Below are 19344 nucleotides of genomic sequence, written 5' to 3'. Positions count from 1 at the left end.
CGTCTTAAAATAATAAAACCCCTTCTTAACTAAGAAGAAAATAAATAAATGAGATGAAAATGTAAGATTTCGTTAAAATACAATTTTAATCTTTTTTTTTCTTCTATTTTTCATACGATCTAATATACTCTATATATTTTTCTGATAAGGACAAAAATGTTTTTATAAGATAATGTATTGTTTTTCTCTACTTTCATATCCAACCAAACTTTGAATTTTTTGTTTTTTTTTTTATACTTATTTTTATCCAAACATTAAACAAAAACTTTTAAGGTCAACTACAGTTATAATAGATTTAGGAATATCCGTGGCTGGACAAAAATTGTATCTATTTTGTTACTTCAATCTCTCTGTTCTGAGTGAGAAATTGACATTTAACTTTATAAAAAGTTAATATTTAGATGAATAACCCAAACAAAAATGAGAAAAAGTAGATGGAATCTCTAACAAAGGTGGCAACCAGCCAAATCCAGCATCATAGATGCAATTCCAGCCAAGTTGACACTATACCAGCACTAACCTATCTTTATCCATTTTTGCTCTTTAGCATTTAGTTCAAACAAACTGTTTTTTTTTTTTTTTAATATGTTAATGGTATTTATTGATTTTGTAGATTATTAAAAAACTTTATTAATCTCTGTTAGTGAATATGTATCTTAGAATCTGTTCAAATAAGTTATGAATCAAAAGATAACAAGTTGATTTGATATGTATACATACAGATTGTTCAAAACCAAAATAACTACTTTTTTACTATAACTAAAAGAAATAATCTTCATTTTTCAACCAGATATGTGATCTCATTATTATCATTTTTATTAAAATGTTTTTTTTTCCTACAAGTCCTATACTATTTCTATGTAATTTAATCTTTGTATTTAATTCAATGTTTTTTTTTTGTTATAATAATTCAAAACAATGTAAAATCATTTTACTCATGATTTGTTAAAATAAGTAATAAAAATTCTTAAATAATTTGCAACAATATATATATATATATATATATATATATATATTAAAAAAATCTAATTATATATACACATTTTAGAATTACAACTGTACTAGTTATATTTAGTAGATATGACTCACTATTAAGATTATTATTTGATATTTAAACTATTCTACTTATTTATATATAGTTGTATTTATTTATTTTTTTCTAATTGTGATCTGAATAGATAAATTTATAAACCTAAAGGAGAAAATAAATTCACAATCAATATGCAATTCATGCAATCATCCTCTCTATATTTTAAAGCCAAAAACATTAAATGGTGGCAAGAATACCTTTTAATACTACAATGTAGCTTAATTGGTTGAAGAAGTGTGTGAGTTATTGTCCTTAATTAAAAAGAGTGACCGACTTATTATAATTTTTCTTTTTCACCGTTGTTTCTGATGAATGAATAAATGCAACCTTTGAAGATTAATTATCTTATTTGTCTTTTCTCACATTGACTCTTATCCAGTATATAATTTATGGTTATAAAATGTTCTCTCACTATCTATTCTTTCATTTTCTTTTTATATTACTATCAACAACGTAGAATTAAAGTTTAATAAATAAATTTTGTGCGGTCGAATATTATTAAATTAGTTTTGATTTATAAATTTTATATTAAAACATGAGTGACATAATGTAAAACTAGTATTTTAATGCGTATAAAAATACTTTCAAATGATAAATAAACAATTCAGATAGTGCATAAATAGTGCATAAATGCGATTCTCAAAGAAAAATTCAGTGCAGTGCAGCTAAAAGTAAATGTGTTTGGTTTGATAATAAGTAACGCAGTTAATTTTATTTTCAGCCTTTTTTTTATTCATTTCAGTTATTTTATTTTAGTTTTTAAAGGATTTATTTTTTTTAAAAAAATATTTAATTTTAAAAATTGAATCAACTTAGTCTTTCTAAAATAGAAATCATTTTTAATTTTAATACACTTTTTTTTTTATCAATTTAAGACAAAAATTTATCAACTATGTCCGAACATAAAAATCATAAACATCATTAAATGCATAAAAATGACAAGCAACCGAAAAATAAAAATATCCTGTATTAAATTCTTTTATGATTGTTTAGAAAATTTGTATTTTATGTATTTTTTATTACAAATTTAAATATATTTTTAGTTTTTAATGAATTAAAATAATTTTTAAAAAAATTATAAAGTCTAAAATAATAATTTTAAATTTGAGAGATTAAAGATAAATTTATCTTAAATTTAAATAATTAAAAATATGTTTAAATCTTTATTATATTTATGATGATAAGTCTTTTTCTAAAATAAAATTAATTAAATTTTGTAATTTTTATATAAATAAATTTAATGAAACAGATTTTACATTTTAAATCAATAAAAAAATAATTGAAATTTTGTCTTAAAATTAAAAATAAAAGTTACCACAGAAGAATTAAATTAATTAGAATTTAAAAAATAAAATATCAAAAGAATCTCTATTTCTTAATAATATTTCATTGACCGACTATTTGTAATCGAGAATAAAGAAGAAGAATAAAATGTAAAAGTGGGAATAAAAAAAAAAAAAAAAAAAAGTATCCGCCGTTTTGGAAACGGGCTTTTGATTGTTGACTTGGCAAAGGCAGCGGTGATAATAAATATCGTTTGGTGATGTTCTTAAGACGCTGTTGTGTTGTGTTATGTTATGTTAAGTCTTTCTTCTCGGTGAAGTCAAGGTTGTTGTTCCACGCAGACACAACACATAACAACGCAACTTGACATAACTCCCCCTTTCTTTCTCTCTTCTTAAGCCTCTTCTTCCTCCAAACACTTCAATCATTCCCTGTTAGCTTTTTTTTCTCTAAGGTCCGTTTCTTCTCTTTCTCTCTGGTTTCTGCTTTTGTCTCTTTCACTTCTTCATGCATTCTTCTCTTTTTCTTTTGTTTCTTTCCTCGTTTCCTTGGTTACCCTTTTCTTCCCATGAACATCGAGACTAGAAAAATTTGTTTTTTATTTCTTTTCTGTTGTCTCTTCTTGAAAGAGCGAGATTGCAGAATCCTTCTGGAAGAAATGACTTTATTTATTATAATTCTCTTTAATCTGTTTGGTTTTTCCACTTTGTGTGGCTAATCGTCTTTTAAAGTTATTATTTTTATTATTGGTATCGTTATTACTATTTTTGGGACATATTTAAGGTGGTTCTGTTGTTTGTTCGGTTAGTTACATTTTTGGGCTTTGCAATTTCCGGTGATAAGTGGATAGGATGTAACCGTGACCTTTGGTGTGAATTTTTTTTTCTTCGTTTTATTTGACAGGGAATAATATAACGTGCCGCTGTTGATTTTGATTCGTGGGGGTGGCTTGTGATTCTTCTGAATTTCGATTCATTTGTGGGTGCTCCTGTTTGCACTTTGACTTGTTGCATGTCAACAATAGATTAATAAGAATGTATGTTCGTGATTGCATGTATCTGTTAAATGTTTCTGTGAAGGAAAAGAAAGAATCTTTAAGACGAGAGAGGCTAGTTTTCTTATTATTCCCTTTGTGGTATTGGAAGAGCCTGTGTTTTTTCTTGTTTTTTTCTTTCCTTTTATTTCATCATGTTTCTAAAGTTATTGACAAAATGGCTTGTTACTTCGTCTCTAAAGTTCTATTTTCTTCTCTTGTCTGCAATTTTTTGGGGTGCATTTTATGTTTGTGTTCCTGGTGCTTTATTTCTTTGCAAAATTACAATGACTATTTAGTTTACAAGAATGAAGGTGGGGAAAAGGATGAAAAAAATGATGTCTATGTTTAATTTATGAATTGCTTTTCGTATTCTCATCATTTGAAAATTTGAACAATGTTATAACGGTAATGTTTTGTCATTAAATTTCTGTCCGAAAGAGAAGCATGATCATTAACTTTGATAATATGTGCGTAGTCTTCTTGTGTTGACTTAACCGTTCATATTGAAACTTACCTCCAGAATAGAAGATCATGGCTTGTTTTGGCTTCTGCAAAGGAAATGATAGTATTGCAATTGCTGAAAGAGGATCTTACATGCAAAGCGCCCCCATTGGTAATCCATTATTTCCGGTTCTTTTCATTCTTCAAAATTTTCTGTTTTGTGATTCTATCTTACCTTAAATTTCATTCAAGTTATTGTCATGATTTAAAACGTAAGTCTCATGCCTTTTGTCTACATTCTGTACAAATTCTTATTCTTATACAAGAACAATTTGAACTTGCTGTCATTGACATTTCACATGTTTCTTAATTTATTTTTTGTGCCATTCTCAAGTGACCACCCTCTAAACTGAGATGTTATGAAAATGGCCTTTCCTAAGTCTGTAGTTTAAGTGATTGTATTAATTGTATATTTAAACTTTTATTAGCACTATGTTTCTTTTTTTTTTCATTTTGGTTCCATTTTTGTTCAGCTTTAACTTTGTTAATACAATGCAGGGAACCCCAGTCATCATGGCAGACACACACCAGTACCCACTCCCCGGCCTGTAACTTTTCAACCTATTGCTGTCCCTTCCATTACAGTAGATGAATTGAAGTCTTTGACAGATAATTTTGCTACGAAATATTTCATTGGTGAGGGTGCATATGGGAAAGTATATCATGCCACATTGAAAAATGGGCGTGCAGTGGTAATAAAAAAGTTAGACTCCAGCAATCAGCCAGAACAAGAATTTCTTTCTCAGGTTTGGTTCAATTGTAGTTGTAAATTTTTCTAACGATAAGATTGTGAAACATCCTCACATCACATTCTATGTTGCAACTGTGTTTTCATTCAGTACTTTTGGTTCCCAACTTATATAGGTCTCCATCGTATCAAGGCTAAAGCATGAAAACGTTGTTGAGCTTGTTAACTATTGTGTTGATGGTCCTTTCCGCGCCCTTTCCTATGAGTATGCTCCTAGAGGATCCCTTCATGATATTCTACATGGTTAGTCATAACTAGTACCGCATCGGTTGTCATTTTCTGCAAATGTATTCAAACTGTCATTAATGTAATTTTAAGATTAATGCTGCCTGATTTTATATAGAAACTTGTAACTGGTTTAGGAATTGTAATTTTGAAAACAATGTTTGTGATTGAAACTTACCTTTAACATTGAAGCTGCTTTACACACACACCATTAATCGCTTCATTGTGGATATAGGACGCAAAGGTGTGAAGGGTGCACAACCTGGTCCAGTTTTGTCATGGGCTCAGAGAGTTAAAATTGCTGTGGGAGCAGCCAAGGGACTTGAATATCTTCATGAAAAGGCAGAGATTCATATCATCCATCGCTACATTAAGTCTAGTAACATACTTCTTTTTGATGATGATGTTGCAAAGATTGCTGATTTTGATTTGTCAAATCAAGCCCCTGATGCAGCGGCACGTCTTCATTCTACTCGTGTTCTTGGGACCTTTGGTTATCATGCTCCAGAGTAAGTTTTTCCCAGAAGCCTAATTTACTTGTTTGACCTTGTTTTTCCTGTCCATTCTTGCTTTTTCACATACAGAAGACTGTTAAATTAAAGAGTTTCTGCTTAAGTTGAAAGATGGAAAAACTTGAACACAAGTTTATGAAAATTAATTATATCTGTGGACAGTGATTTGGCTCATTTTAAAGTTGTGGCTTTTTAGAACTTGTTGGGATTGATTTTATTTTTTTTCAATGACAGATATGCAATGACCGGACAACTCACTTCAAAAAGTGATGTTTATAGCTTTGGAGTTATACTGCTGGAACTCTTAACCGGGCGAAAACCCGTTGATCATACGCTGCCCCGAGGACAGCAAAGCCTTGTGACCTGGGTACCAATATTTACTTGTTTCTGTTCTGTTAATACTCATTCTTGTGTCTTCTTCCCCTTTAAGTTTTGGATTTTGCAAATTGTGATTTTTGTTCATTATCAGGCAACACCAAAGCTTAGTGAAGATAAGGTGAAGCAGTGTGTTGATGTTAGATTAAAGGGAGAGTACCCTTCAAAGTCAGTTGCAAAGGTAATATTCCAAAACATTTTGCTTGCAAACTTTTTATTCTATTCTTAATATATGCTATTTTGACTTTGAGAGAAATATTTTAAAATAATTTTCTTGTGATCCACTTGTTTAGATGGCTGCTGTTGCTGCATTGTGTGTGCAATATGAAGCTGAGTTTCGGCCAAATATGAGTATTATAGTAAAAGCTCTGCAGCCTCTCCATGCTCGTTCTGTTCACCCAAAGGATTCCCCCACCATGTAAATACCAATTCCAAAATCCATTCATTCCATTCCTTCTTTCAGAATGCAGACACAGTGTGTTGACGAATTGTCCTTCTGACAGCTGTCAGTAATTACATATTCCTAGGCATATTGTATTCAAGTGTCTTTTTTGCATTATTATTATAATATGTGTTCTCAACTAGGCATGATATAAAAATAGTCATGTACGTGGCAAGGGCCTATGATAGATAGATACTGGAATTTGCATGTTTGTTTTTCTACAAGCCATGTACAAGTGAATATATAAATTATATACACTTGTCATGGACCAACACATGATGTCTTGTTGCATTGCAATTTTAAAGTCAAGTTTCTTCTCAACGCATGGATAATCTAGAAGCATGCTTACGTATTTTATGTCATTAAGTTTTACCGTTGAATCTTGGAACCTTTTCTAAATTACGGTGTTCGATAACGCATCACCATGCGAATTTGAGATACGACAGTTTGTTAGTTTGAGTCTATTAGTTCAATTCTTTCTCTCGATCTAATTTGACAATACTTTGATATGTCTTTCCACTTAGGATTTATGGTTTTCATTTATACCCATGAAGTGAAATCTTTCTCAAGGTTAATCGAAGAGTACATCACAATTAATAATAAAAAAAGAGGGACTCAATCATAATGTTATTTTGAGAGATTGAAATTATGTAGTCGTTAAACCAACTTGTTCAATCAAATTAAGAATTGAAGATCTTGTTAATTTTGAAAATGAATTAAGGGTTCAAGATATAGAAGAAAAAAATTGAAAATCATAATATAGAAAATTAAGGACGAGTTCAAATCAAGATGAAAATTAAAACGAATTTTGTGTTTATATTACCTACCTGTTTTGGGGGGATTGCTTCCCTTTATTCCACACAAAAAGAAAAACGAAAAAACAGAAAACATTATCTGCCTATTTGATTAGGTGTCCAACACTTTAGACGTGCTTATAAATTATATTTTAAATTTATAACAAATAATTTATATTGTGATATAAAAGATATTTTTTTTGATAAAAAATATAAATTACAATTTAATTAAGATTTTTAAAAATATTTCCGTTTAAGATAATTATTATTACGTATAATTTATATATAGAAGGACGTATTCAAACACATTACATTTTCCTTGTTTTTAGAAACCCTTTAGAATTTGTATGTGGATTCTTATCCAAGAATGAAAGTGTGTTAGGGACCTTAAGCGATCTGTTATTCTAAAAATTAGTGCTTTAGATAACACAAATCTTGCTTTCATTTATTGCCATTATTTTGTTTGCCTCTTTTTTCTCTCTTTCATTATAGTAATCTCTATCTCTCTTGTTTGGGCTTATAGTTCTTCCCTTCATTATGGATTTTGATCCCATTGTCCAATAAGGGATTCTGTGTTAGTAGGCCTAGCTTCAATAGTCTATTAATTTATCTAAAACCGGGCACCTTTTTTTATTTATTATTATTATATAATTTTTTTTAATAACATTCTTGGCCCCAAAAACAGTGATAAGCTATACAAGATATGTGTCCACTCTTATTAAGAACTAGTGCTTAATTAATAAGAAGATTTGCTTCTAGCTAGCGTTAACAATGGAGATCGGAGATGCTCTTGTATCTCTCTTATTTACATACCTTTTAACTTGTTTTTAACCCACTAATGTGAGGCTTCTCCAACACCTTTCAATCAAAAAAATTAGAAAATAGTAAAATTTTAATCAACAGTGAATGTTATATATATGCATGTAATGAAGTGTATAGTATGTTTTAATTTTGATAATCCATGAAAGATATGTTCAAGTCGTGATGAATCATTATTGGACAACAGGATTTTTTTTGTCCATTTAAAATATATCAGCAACTAATGTTAGTCTTAACGAAAGAGATTCACATCCTTTAAAATATCTCAAAAGATTAGTTTTGAAAAGGCTATACAGTGTTTGGATCAGACGAATAATAAAAGACACATGTTCTATATTTCAAACAAACTTCACACGTAGTCAAAAACAGCCTCAACACCGACACCCTTCTATTTTATTTTTCTTCAATATGCATACAAGAAGACTCTAATTTTGTTCACACCCAAAGGTCCATACCTAACCCCACCACAAAAGTCAGGCATGAAAATTAATACTTTGTTTCACCTATTTCTAACAAAATCCACCTACTTATTTCACTAGTTTAGGTTTGATCCCTTTTTATGGTAAATAAAACAAATAATTTTATAGACACGTCTAATTAGTTAAAAGATTAAAACAACGTTAAATAATTTTAACATAGACTTTGTTGACTTTCTGATCTATTTTAATGCATTTAATTTCAACTTTAAATTGAATAGTTGATTGTACTTTTAATTATTCCTTTATTCGTAGTTGCTAGATAATTGAGTTACTTAATCATAATTTCTGAACTTGTATAAGTAGACTTTGTTGGGGGACGGAAAACTTACTTCCATAATTTCTACATTTCAAAGAAAATTAGAGTTGGATCATCGATTGAGAGATATTGTTAGTGAAAAAGAAATATTCCTATGCTAATAAAACAATTACTCATGAATCAAACGGTTAGCATAATTTAGCGTAAGTTATAATTGAACCTTAATCTAACCAAGCTAACATGTCCTATGACCAAATCATATATTCACATGTAGGTAAACAAACAAAACCAAACAAAAAAGCACCAAATCATAAATGTTAGAAGCAAATGGGTGAACCACTGCATTCAAAACAGGTCAATCTACTAAACTTTTTGTAGTCCCTTGTTATTATATAATGGTATATGTTATGCCTTTAATCAACATCACATTGATTGAACTGAACAACTAGAAGACATTGAATTGTTGAGATGGCTAGTGTGGTGAAGGAGCGTGAGGGGGCAGAGATAGTGTACGGTTCTGAAGAATGCTACCGCCACTCCATAGAGCTCTTGGAAGAGTTGGGTTTTCCAAAGGGTGTTCTTCCCTTGCAGGACCTTGTGGAGTGCGGCAGAGTTAGGGAAACAGGATTTGTGTGGATGAAGCAGAAGGCACCTTATGAGCATTTCTTTGAGGGGACCAACACAAGGGTCAGTTATGCTGTGGAGGTCACTGGCTATGTGGAGAAGTTTAGGATGAAGAAAATGAGTGGCATTAAGAGTAAGCAGATGCTGCTGTGGGTGCCAATCACTGAGATGAGCATTGAAGATCCTAAGGGGAAGAAGATTCTGTTTAAGACCCCTATGGGGATTGGAAAGTCTTTTCCTATCATGGCATTCATGACCCCTGAGGAAAAGGAAAAGCACTTGCTGTTGCAGGACAAGGAGACTCAAGAAAGCAGTCCATGAGCATGATTCATGAATTAGTATATGAACAAAACAGATAAAATACCACAATTACTAATGGTATTTTTCTCCGACCAGAATTAGAATTTTACTTCAGTAATGTGTTGATATTTAATAAAATTCTTTATTATATATATTACTGAGGTGATTCTAATTTTAATTGGAGATTAGTACTTATGGTATTACTTGAAAGTTTTATCTTTAATATATATATGTGACACTAATGAGGTCTTGATTATGAATAATGAGCAACTAGAGTAGTTACTACACGTGAACTAGTTGATTTCATGGTTACAATGTATCGGGCATGCAATAGCATACTTTGTTCTTTTGGTTGATTTGTAGATTGTGATGTTTACTGTTTTCAACTTTTCATGAATGTTATTTTGTTGTAGAAGAATTGAATGATATGTTAGGAAACATACATCAAGTTACTAAAACAATTGAGTGGTGTTGAATGCAGAATGGAAATATTTGAGTAGGTTGTTGTTGGGTCTTTTACTGTTGACACATTTATTAATGGAGTCTAAAAGGATATTCGCAACAAAATTATTTTCTATCTATCACAACTCAAGGTATATGTCTGCTACGTCTGCATATATACACGAAGGGGAAACAATCCAATTTATTCAAAACAGTGAGCCTGCACCATGTCAAGTTTAGTCGTTTATGTAAATCAAAATTTAGCAATAATACTTGTTAAACTATACAAATTTAAAGTTATTAGGACACTTGTTTGCTTGTTGAGAGCACTAGAAGGTGAGTTTGCTTGTTGAGAGCACTAGAAGGTGAAATCACTTTTTTTGTCCATGAAAATGATTTACATAGTATTTTAAAACTAATCACTAAAGACTAATCTATTCTTGTTTGGTATAACTTTCGTTGACCAATCATTATTTTAACATGAGTAAAAATCAAATTGAAAAAGGTGAAACCATTTAATTATATGTACATGAATGAAATTTTAATTATATAATTCTTATAGTGGATCTTTATCTCTTAATATTTAGAGACTTGGATTTCTAATGAAAGTCCTTGACACGATATTTTTTTAACCAAAGTCTAGAATTTGACCGTTTTTTCTATTATTATAAGAGCCACTACTATAGTCCATTGTTGCTACCCTACGACTATAATAGTTTACTGGTTGAAGCATGAATAAAATAGAATTTCTATTAGAAAGATGAGCGAGTGAAGCAAAATGAAAATTAATTTGTGTGGGTTAAAGCTTAAATTTTGATATAAATATTTGAAAATTAAAAACTAGATATACCTTATTCACCCATATTTTGAAGTTTATGTGAAATGATTAATAGTATGGTATCTGTGTGTCATCATCTTATGAAGATCTCAATTCAAGTCTCCGGTCCCATCCCATTTAGATTTAATTTTAACAAGACTCATTAAAATAAAAATTGATTTAAAAACTTGTTTAGGTCTAGAAAATTAACCAAGTCAAAATTCATAATTCAGTGACATTTTTTCTCGTGAAGAGTGAAGACTCCCAATTTTTACACACAAACACGAGGAGCCATAATTATTAAACATTATATTCCCAGGGTTTTGGTTACATTGAAAGTGGATGTCATAACAAATTAATTTGAAGAGTAATCAAGAAATTCATCACTGTAATTATAGACAATAACCACATCTTTTGTCTTTCACGCTTTGGTATTTTTTTCTTGTCATCTTACACAAGGAAACATCAATTCCTTCATGATCCTAACAAGTGGTGAAACAAATAAAATGACAAAGGGAATGTATGAATAGCAATGAGCTGTACACAATAGTGTAAAGGATCTTTTTAATCCCACATTAATACACAATAATAATCTACATCCTATCATCTACATCTATGCTATAACAACAAAATAGGTATACAAACCATCCCAAAGTATCTCGTTCCTGTTCCATGTCTTTGATGTCAACCGTGGCAGTTATCCAAACTCAAGCTCAAAACAATGCAAAAATTTCCCTTCAATGGTGTACCTTATCCTGGAATTCGTACCTTTAGCTTTCATATTCATGGCTCTACTTCCTTTGGTTCCTTCTGCCATTGGACTTAGAGTCTGGATTGTCACTCTTTTCTGTATCAGAAGTCTCCTTCTGGCTCTCCAGCTCCATATTCCCTGCCTGACTCTTTCGGCGTCTTCGATCCTGAAATGTCAACCACTTCATTTGAGAAACATATCATGTATGTTCAGAAAAATAGTTTAATGGTTGTTGCAAGGAACATGAAGTTTTATTGTTGAAACATAAAAGAACTAACACAAAGTTGGGATGTTCTTGTGATTTACTCCCCCCTCAAATTTATTGCAGTTTTAGCATTTAGATAATGTCCTAAAATGATTGATGCTTTCACTTTTCATCATCATAATTTTTTTTCTTAATTTTTTCCTTCATAAATAATTCAACTACCACAATTAAAGGTAATGCATTTATTAATAATAACGAGACTATTTTAGTAAAATTATGCTCTCAAAAAGTGATACATTTATTGTTGTTTTTAATTTGTATTTAGAAACTTTAAACTACAATCAACGTGGAACAGAAAGACTAGTAGATGAGATGAGATGATAAGAATTCAAACCTCTCGGGGTATGGGATATTCCTCTGATTCAAGCATGCGGACAACTTGACTCATCTTTGGTCTTTTCTCAGAATCTGGATCAACACACCTCAAAGCAGTCAAAAGTGCACGTTTAAGGGCACTTGTTGATGGCCTGGTCTCAATGTTAGGGTCCACCACCTCTTCTGCACGCCTATTCCCAACCATCATCTTGAGCCAGTCGACCAAATTTACCTGCAACAACCAGCCAACGATGTTAAGGAAAGTTTGGTAAGTCCTAAATATGGTAAGACATAATGTTATGAAAACAAATAAAGTTACCAACTACTCCATGGTAATTTCCAATGCATATCATTCTTCACATTTTAAATTCATGTGAAGATATATATTGGTGAAAAGAAAAGTTCCTTAACTCTTATAAATAAATATATGTAAGTAGATGAACATTAGAGTCATGATTTATTTACAGGTTACTAGTGACACACCTCAGCTGCAGGTCGGCTATAATCCACTGGGTCTCTTCCGGTAATTGCTTCAAGGAGCAATACTCCAAAGCTATAAACATCACTTTTCTCGTTTAGTAATCCAGAGTTTGCATATTCTGGAGCCACATATCTGACATAGGCAATTGAAGCATGAAAAAGAAGAATTTAGTTAGCCAACTAGAGCAATGCTACAGTAGAATTGATATTTAGAATTGACAATTGATCATAAATATTAAGGTAAAATGAAATGCCAAATATTCCATTTGATCTGGTCAGTTCAGTGTGCATGATTAGATTACTGAGGATAGTTAACCTAAAAGATTAACAATATAATTTCTCAATTTGCAAATTATATTTATAAAAAAAAAAAAGTGTAAAACAGCATTAGTCATAGTGCCTAACAAAATGAGAAATAACAAGAAAAAACTACTTTTGAATCATAAAACAAACACGTCCATGATATTTAGACATTCGACAAATAGCTTACCCGAAAGTACCCATTACTCGAGTTGTGATGTGACTTTTTCCAGCACCTAGTAACTTAGCCAGACCAAAGTCAGATATTTTGGCATTGAAGTCATCATCAATTAGAATATTGCTCGACTTAATATCTCTATGTACAACTTTTGGCTCAATTGCCTCATGCAAGTAAGCCAGCCTGCAATGGAATCATTAATCAGTAAAAGTAAACTCAACAAAAAATAAGAAGGAAAGTACAAAAAAGGAAAATTAAGACAAGCATACGCTTTAGCTGTTCCAAGAAGAATTTTAATCCGAGCATCCCAAGTAAGAAAACCATACTGCCGCATAGCTCCATGAAGCCATTGCTCTAAATTTCCATTGTTAACATACTCGTAAACCAACAACCTGAAATTAACAGGGAATTCACAAGACATCAAGAATCCAAATTAGACGGTACCTGGATAAATGGTATGAAAATGCAAGTAAGGGGATTTGCTAACATACAATCGTTTTTTAGAAGAAATATTTTAGTAAGCTACACTTTGAATGCATTTTAAGAATATTGAGATTATAACTTGTTAAAATACTCATTCTAAAAACTAAGTGGGGGTATGTTAGCAAATTCTTATGGGCTTTACTAATGTACACCCATTTTTTAGGAGTATTTTAGCAAGTTATACTTTGGGTGCATTTTAAGAAAATGAAATTTATGACTTGCTAAAAAACATTCCTTTTGAAAACCAAAGAGGTGTATGTTAGCAGATTCCTATAATAAAACCATGGAGACCACTTATAAATAAATTATTTGCCAAGAAAATTCTATTTATTTGTTGCAGTTAATGGAATGACAAGATAATACAAAAGTTATTTTGGAAGTTTGTAAACTATTTAAATCAAACGGTAAATTCAAGATGAAAGCAGACACAAACAGTCAAACACATAAGTGTGCACAGTTGGTGACAATTCATCTTTTCCCCTTCACTGATTCCAAAAATAAATAGAATGAAAGCAAAAGTGGAAATCTGGATGTTTAACCCAAATAAAATGACAAAACAACATGCTACCTGTGAGTGCCTTCAATGCAATAGCCCAAAAGTCTAACCAAGTTCTTGTGCCGCACATGACCAATAGCCTCAACTTCCACTCTAAATTCCTTTTCAGCTTGTCCTCTGCATGATAGGCATCAACAATATTAGATGCTAATAAAACAAGAAACAAGGATTTAAAGACCTAGTTTTAAGCTAAAATTAACAAATAAAATCTGCATCGCAACAAAATAATTTAATGTCAAAACTTACAGATTATTGAGTAGCTTCTTAACAGCCACAGGACTCCCATTGATTAGCTGGCCTTGATAAACAACTCCATATCCACCTTCACCAATAACATTGCTTTTTGAAAACCTGTTTGTTGCAAGTTCTAGGTCCCTTAATGTAAACCAGTGTCCCCAACCAAGGTGAGAGAATTCAGGTAGACCAGACAAGGGGGATGGCGCAGTTATAGGATGCGAAGAAGACCTGTAAGTGGAAACAGACTTAGCACCACTTTCTTCACCTGATTGAGAGCCATCATCTTTCTTAAGATGAACAAATGAGCCTGATTGACTGCTATTTTCCCCATTCTTTGCATGGATCAAAACCTTTTCAGAGTCCTTATCGCTAAACCTGTCATACAAACTCATAAAAGCTCCATTCTGAGGATGATTATTGGATGAGACCTGATCAACTCTAATTTCCTTGATCTCTTCGGAAACAGATAACATATGGCTGAGGGGAAGCATGCCATTGACTCTTCTAGATTTCTTTCTTGAAGTAAGACATATTGATATCACCACAAGAATGATTATAATGAACAACCCAACTATTATCCCCATTAATTCCCATGCTTTCAACCCAAAAACAGACGTTTGTTTGGACAACCCCGAACTTAGATCAGACGCCATTTGTAGCTGCCAATATATATGTCAGAAGTCAATGTTAGATATAAGAAATCACTTCAATGCACACAGCAAATCATGTCGCAAAATAAAGCACATTATTGGCAAATTACAGGGATAACACCAGACTCTTGCATTGGATTTCTGACAACATTTATATCAGAAAGAAAATCACAAATCCAGTCATACGAAATTCCAGCAAGAAACTAAATTGTTTGATATCCTTCTCAAGTATAAAAACAAATAAAAAAGGCCATTCATTTGCTGAAAGAAACTCAGTTCCCCAGTAAAAGTGCAAAATGAAAGAAAACTAAATTGCATACGAAATATGATAAAGTCGGCATTCATATCCGGGACAAGTCAAGCAATCATGAGCCGCAGCTGTGATAGAAAATTGCAACAAGTTGACTCGAGTGTTTGGAAAACGCAAATCGTAAGAAACCAAAAGAACATAAAAATGAACAAAATTAGAGAGAGACTAATACCTCATTCAACCCTTAGAGGAAAAATGAGGCCAATAAAATTTCAAATTAGCTAACTAAAAATCAACCAAGCAAAAAACCAATGACCACAAAAAGAAGCATCACCTGTGACAATCCAGCAACTTGGCAGAGATTTAAAGAGAGAAACTGCTGACAACCTAAATCCTTCTCAGAGTTTTCTGCAGCCTCTTTTGAGACCCTGAATCCACTTAAACACTAGATCTCTTATGCACTCAGAATTCTCTTGGATGTGAACCCACTGGCACATGCCCAGCAAAACCCCATTGTCAAAATATGATTTTGGTTTGTGGGATTCCTCAAATGTGCCAATGGGTCTGTTATTTCGATATAAAAAATGGAGCTTTTCAGAGCATAAGCATTCCCCTCCTGAAAACCACTTGATGAAATGAAAAAGGCACCGACCCAGTTGTTGGAGGGAATTGGAGAAGAGAGGAGGGACATGAAATTGTGAGAAGAGGGAAATGGGGTTATTAACAAGGCATGGAATTATCAGTGGTAGGTGATAGGGAAGTGACATGGACTCACATTGCCATGTGGTAAAAAATAAGCATCAAAGTGGAAACTTTCTTTGCTGTTTCTTCAAATTTCTTCCCTCTCTCTCTCCCTTTCCCTTTCTATTTCCTCTCCTTAATTTATTTTTTATTGGTTTTATTATTCCTAAGGTTTCTTCAGACGGTGACAGATAAACAGATGCTTCAAGGGTTGTATTTGACATCCAGAACACAAGATTGGAAAACCAATAAATAGGTTAATTTATTTTTAATACTCTCTCCATGCATATTATTAATACAATTTTAACCGATTTATAATTTTTTAATTTTATCTTTTTTATTTATTATAGAATTTTTACAAAAATGTGAAAATATTATTTTATATAAAAAAAATCATCAATATTAATAAAAATGATAAATAATCATTAAAGAGTTAAAATTAGAAAGAGCACATATTTCTACTATCTTTCATAAAGATAATAAAAAGATAAAATTAATATTTCATAAGAAATTATAAATTATTTCATTAAAAGGAAAAAAATTGTTATTTTAATAACTGGACAGAGTTTTTTTTTTTTTTTTTTTATTTTGCAAGTCAAACGTCAACTTTTAAAAGAGAAGTTTTACCTGTATGACAAAGTAAAAAAGAAAAAAAAAAAAAAAAGAGTGAAATGTAATGAAAAAAACGGTGATAAAGATGAATATATAAAAAAATAATATCATATAAATTCTTCTATGAGTAAGACATATCATGTTAAAATATTCATGGCTTCTCGTTACATTGAAGATTCTTTTAATTAATTTATGGAAGTTAAGAATATAGTAATAACAATTTGTATAATTTTCTGAAATCATTTTCAAGTTATTGAAAAAACTCGTGATTTTTCTCCACTCTTATCTTATTAGTTAATGTATAATTAGTTATTTTAACTAATCATCACAAAAGAGAGAAAATAATTTTATCTTGTTAATTTACAACATTTTTTGTCTACTGAGAAGGTATTTTTATTAAAAATGATTAATACAACACATAACTTAAAATAAAAATCATAAAAAGAGATAAATAAATTTATTTGAATAATTAACATATTATTACATTAAGCAACTCATGAGTGTGTTCTGGAAGAAATACTGAGTGAAGATTTGTAAAAAATAAAAATTTGAAAAGGTCAAATGAACAGACTGCACACCGAATAAGGGTAAACTAATTGAAAATTTCTATATACTTGAATTGCGTAAAATTGATTTAAATGTCTATATTTAATGAGACTTTGTTATCTCATTCATTCAGTAGGCTGGATAGTCAAGGAAACAGACTGGACACCATACCAATTTTTCTTATACCCATAATACCCCTATTCCACTAGACCTAAGTCTTTATATTATGTACACATTCTATTCTCCTTCTCAATCACATTTCTATTCAACCTTCTCCTTCTTCTAAAGAGTAAGGTAAAAAAGAAAATTAAATCCTCACAGTCACAGGTGACAATTTTTTTCAGTAAAATCTTAATCTTTTAACCTTAAACTTAAAAATTATGGTCAAGTTGGAAAAATCTCATACTAATTGATTTACATGTTGAATAATATATTTAACCTTTTTTAGGTCATAATAATTTGTTCTGGATTGCTTATTGAGAGAGAGAAAAAATGATGTAATGTGATGAGAAATATATGAATGAGTTGAGTAAAAGGGAAATGTATAGTAGCATGCACATTGGAAGTCAAATAGATGGGTGTCTTCCTTTGGACAATTTTTACCCATAAGGCTATACACTCCATACTGTATGGAGCAATGATTGGTTTGGATGGCCTAAGCTTGCATACCAATGGCACACACAAGCCATTTTCAGTAATATATATTTAAGTGTGGTCCCATTCTTATTTTTTTAGAAAATTTTTCTGGTTGGGGTTAAGTGCTTTTGGAAACATGCTGACACAGCTAAATGAATTGTTTCAAATGCCTAGGGGGTGCATAGTGCATTGTTTCACATTTTAGTTAAATGTAATTCTTTTATGGATTAGTGATTACTCCATTCTATTTACACATAATGGCTTAGTATCATGCTCTATTACATTATAAATAGTAAGTTGTGGGATATTGCACAAATATTTTTAAGTTTAAATAGAGATTATAAGTAAAATCAATTAAATATAATGAACATTTTAGTATCTTAAATGAAAACAAGTTAAAGAGATAAGACTTAAAAATTGAGAAAAAAAATTTATAGAAAATAATTGCTATAATTAAAACATTATTTTTATCAAAATTTAAAAGTTAAATTCAGATTAAGATTTTAAAAGTAAAAAATTTGAAATTTAATGTATTAAACAAGAAAAATATCTTCAATTTGGTAAAATGTATTATAATTTAAAATTTAACTAAAAAAATAAGTTATGCAATTTTAAAGGAAAACAAATTCTAAATAAAAAATAAATAAAAATCAATATTCAAATGCAAGAAAAATTACATATATAAATTGGTAAGGATATAAATAACTTCCAACAATACTCTTATTTAAAAATAAGGACTCAGATTTCACGGTTAAGAAAGTATTAATGTAAAAATATTAAGGAACTCATTTCATTTAACTGCTTGTTATAATATTTGTTAGTCTGCATGTCATTCATGAGAGTTTATAATAGCATGTTCTTTTCTTTATTTCATTTCACATTGTGAATCATATTCTACCAACATATGATCGAGTAAAATTTTACAAATTTCAATTAAATTATTTATCTAAAAGAGGCATGTGCTTTTGACATTGTTGTTTAATTAGCAAGAGATATGACTTGCACACCATAATTAATTATTATATGTTCCTTGCTGAACAGATTTTGCAGTCAATGCCACTTTTGAAAACTAATTATTGTGTTTTTTGTCCAATAATTTTGTTCTAAGTTTGATTTATTCTTGATTAATCATGTGGTGCTTCTTTTAGTCAATTTAAATGGGCCCAGTTAAAAGAAAAATTAGGGGAAACAAAGTACTGGGTGATAAATATGTACCCTGTTAAAGCATAACTTTAATTTTATTTTATAAAGTTAATTAAAGTGAGAGATTAGCTATACTTAAGTATGGATCTGGTATAAGCGTAACCAGGAAGATTTCCAACATGATTAAGAAAAGGTTGAAAATGGTTCATCATTGGTGCACTTTTTTTTCTATTATATTTTCCACTAATATAATTAATATTCTGTTTAATTATTACATGAAACAGAATCTTATGTTACAGTAAATTATACTTTAAATACACGCTACAAACAAACGAGTGTCTTTTTTTTTTTTTTTTTTATAGTTATTTAAGTGTGTTTTTTCCTCCCTTTTTGGAGGGTTTTATGTTATTTTTTCTTTGGTTTTCTATATAACAAAGGTTAGAAAGCATAACATGTGA

The 19344-nt window shown here is 30.5% G+C and overlaps 3 protein-coding genes across 5 annotated transcripts; 2 read left to right on the top strand and 1 right to left on the bottom strand.

The window, feature by feature from the left end:
- Positions 1 to 2641: 2641 nt before the first annotated feature.
- Positions 2642 to 6534, top strand: LOC109809182 (Protein kinase superfamily protein). 3 transcript variants are annotated; one of them, XM_083075820.1, is made up of 9 exons: positions 2642 to 2828; positions 3278 to 3352; positions 3931 to 4023; positions 4410 to 4657; positions 4776 to 4902; positions 5120 to 5393; positions 5631 to 5763; positions 5866 to 5952; positions 6065 to 6534. In XM_083075820.1, the coding sequence occupies exons 3-9, from the start codon at positions 3942 to 3944 to the stop codon at positions 6191 to 6193; spliced, it is 1080 nt and encodes a 359-aa protein (XP_082931946.1). In that variant the 5' UTR covers positions 2642 to 2828; positions 3278 to 3352; positions 3931 to 3941; the 3' UTR covers positions 6194 to 6534. The 3 variants fall into 3 exon arrangements, with proteins under 3 accessions (XP_082931946.1, XP_082931947.1, XP_020228013.1); XM_083075821.1 differs by having other exon boundaries at positions 3278 to 3410; XM_020372424.3 differs by lacking the exon at positions 3278 to 3352.
- A 2325-nt stretch (positions 6535 to 8859) lies between these two features.
- On the top strand, positions 8860 to 9882 carry LOC109809183 (DUF538 family protein (Protein of unknown function, DUF538)). The gene has a single exon (XM_029273525.2). The coding sequence runs from the start codon at positions 9030 to 9032 to the stop codon at positions 9504 to 9506; it is 477 nt and encodes a 158-aa protein (XP_029129358.1). The 5' UTR covers positions 8860 to 9029; the 3' UTR covers positions 9507 to 9882.
- Positions 9883 to 11102: 1220 nt separating this feature from the next.
- Positions 11103 to 16056, bottom strand: LOC109809181 (putative receptor-like protein kinase At5g18500). Its single transcript, XM_020372421.3, has 8 exons — positions 15543 to 16056; positions 14318 to 14967; positions 14084 to 14188; positions 13302 to 13424; positions 13045 to 13215; positions 12558 to 12687; positions 12094 to 12306; positions 11103 to 11660 (listed from the first exon to the last, which is right to left on the bottom strand). Exons 2-8 carry the CDS (start codon positions 14959 to 14961, stop codon positions 11535 to 11537), a joined length of 1512 nt encoding a protein of 503 aa, XP_020228010.1. The 5' UTR covers positions 14962 to 14967; positions 15543 to 16056; the 3' UTR covers positions 11103 to 11534.
- Between the last annotated feature and the right edge of the window lie 3288 nt (positions 16057 to 19344).

The sequence above is a fragment of the Cajanus cajan genome, chromosome 5 (genome assembly GCF_000230855.2).
Source record: "Cajanus cajan strain Asha chromosome 5, NIPB_CcT2T_4, whole genome shotgun sequence".
NCBI classification, from domain to species: domain Eukaryota; kingdom Viridiplantae; phylum Streptophyta; class Magnoliopsida; order Fabales; family Fabaceae; genus Cajanus; species Cajanus cajan.
This window is presented reverse-complemented; position numbering and strand designations above follow the sequence as displayed.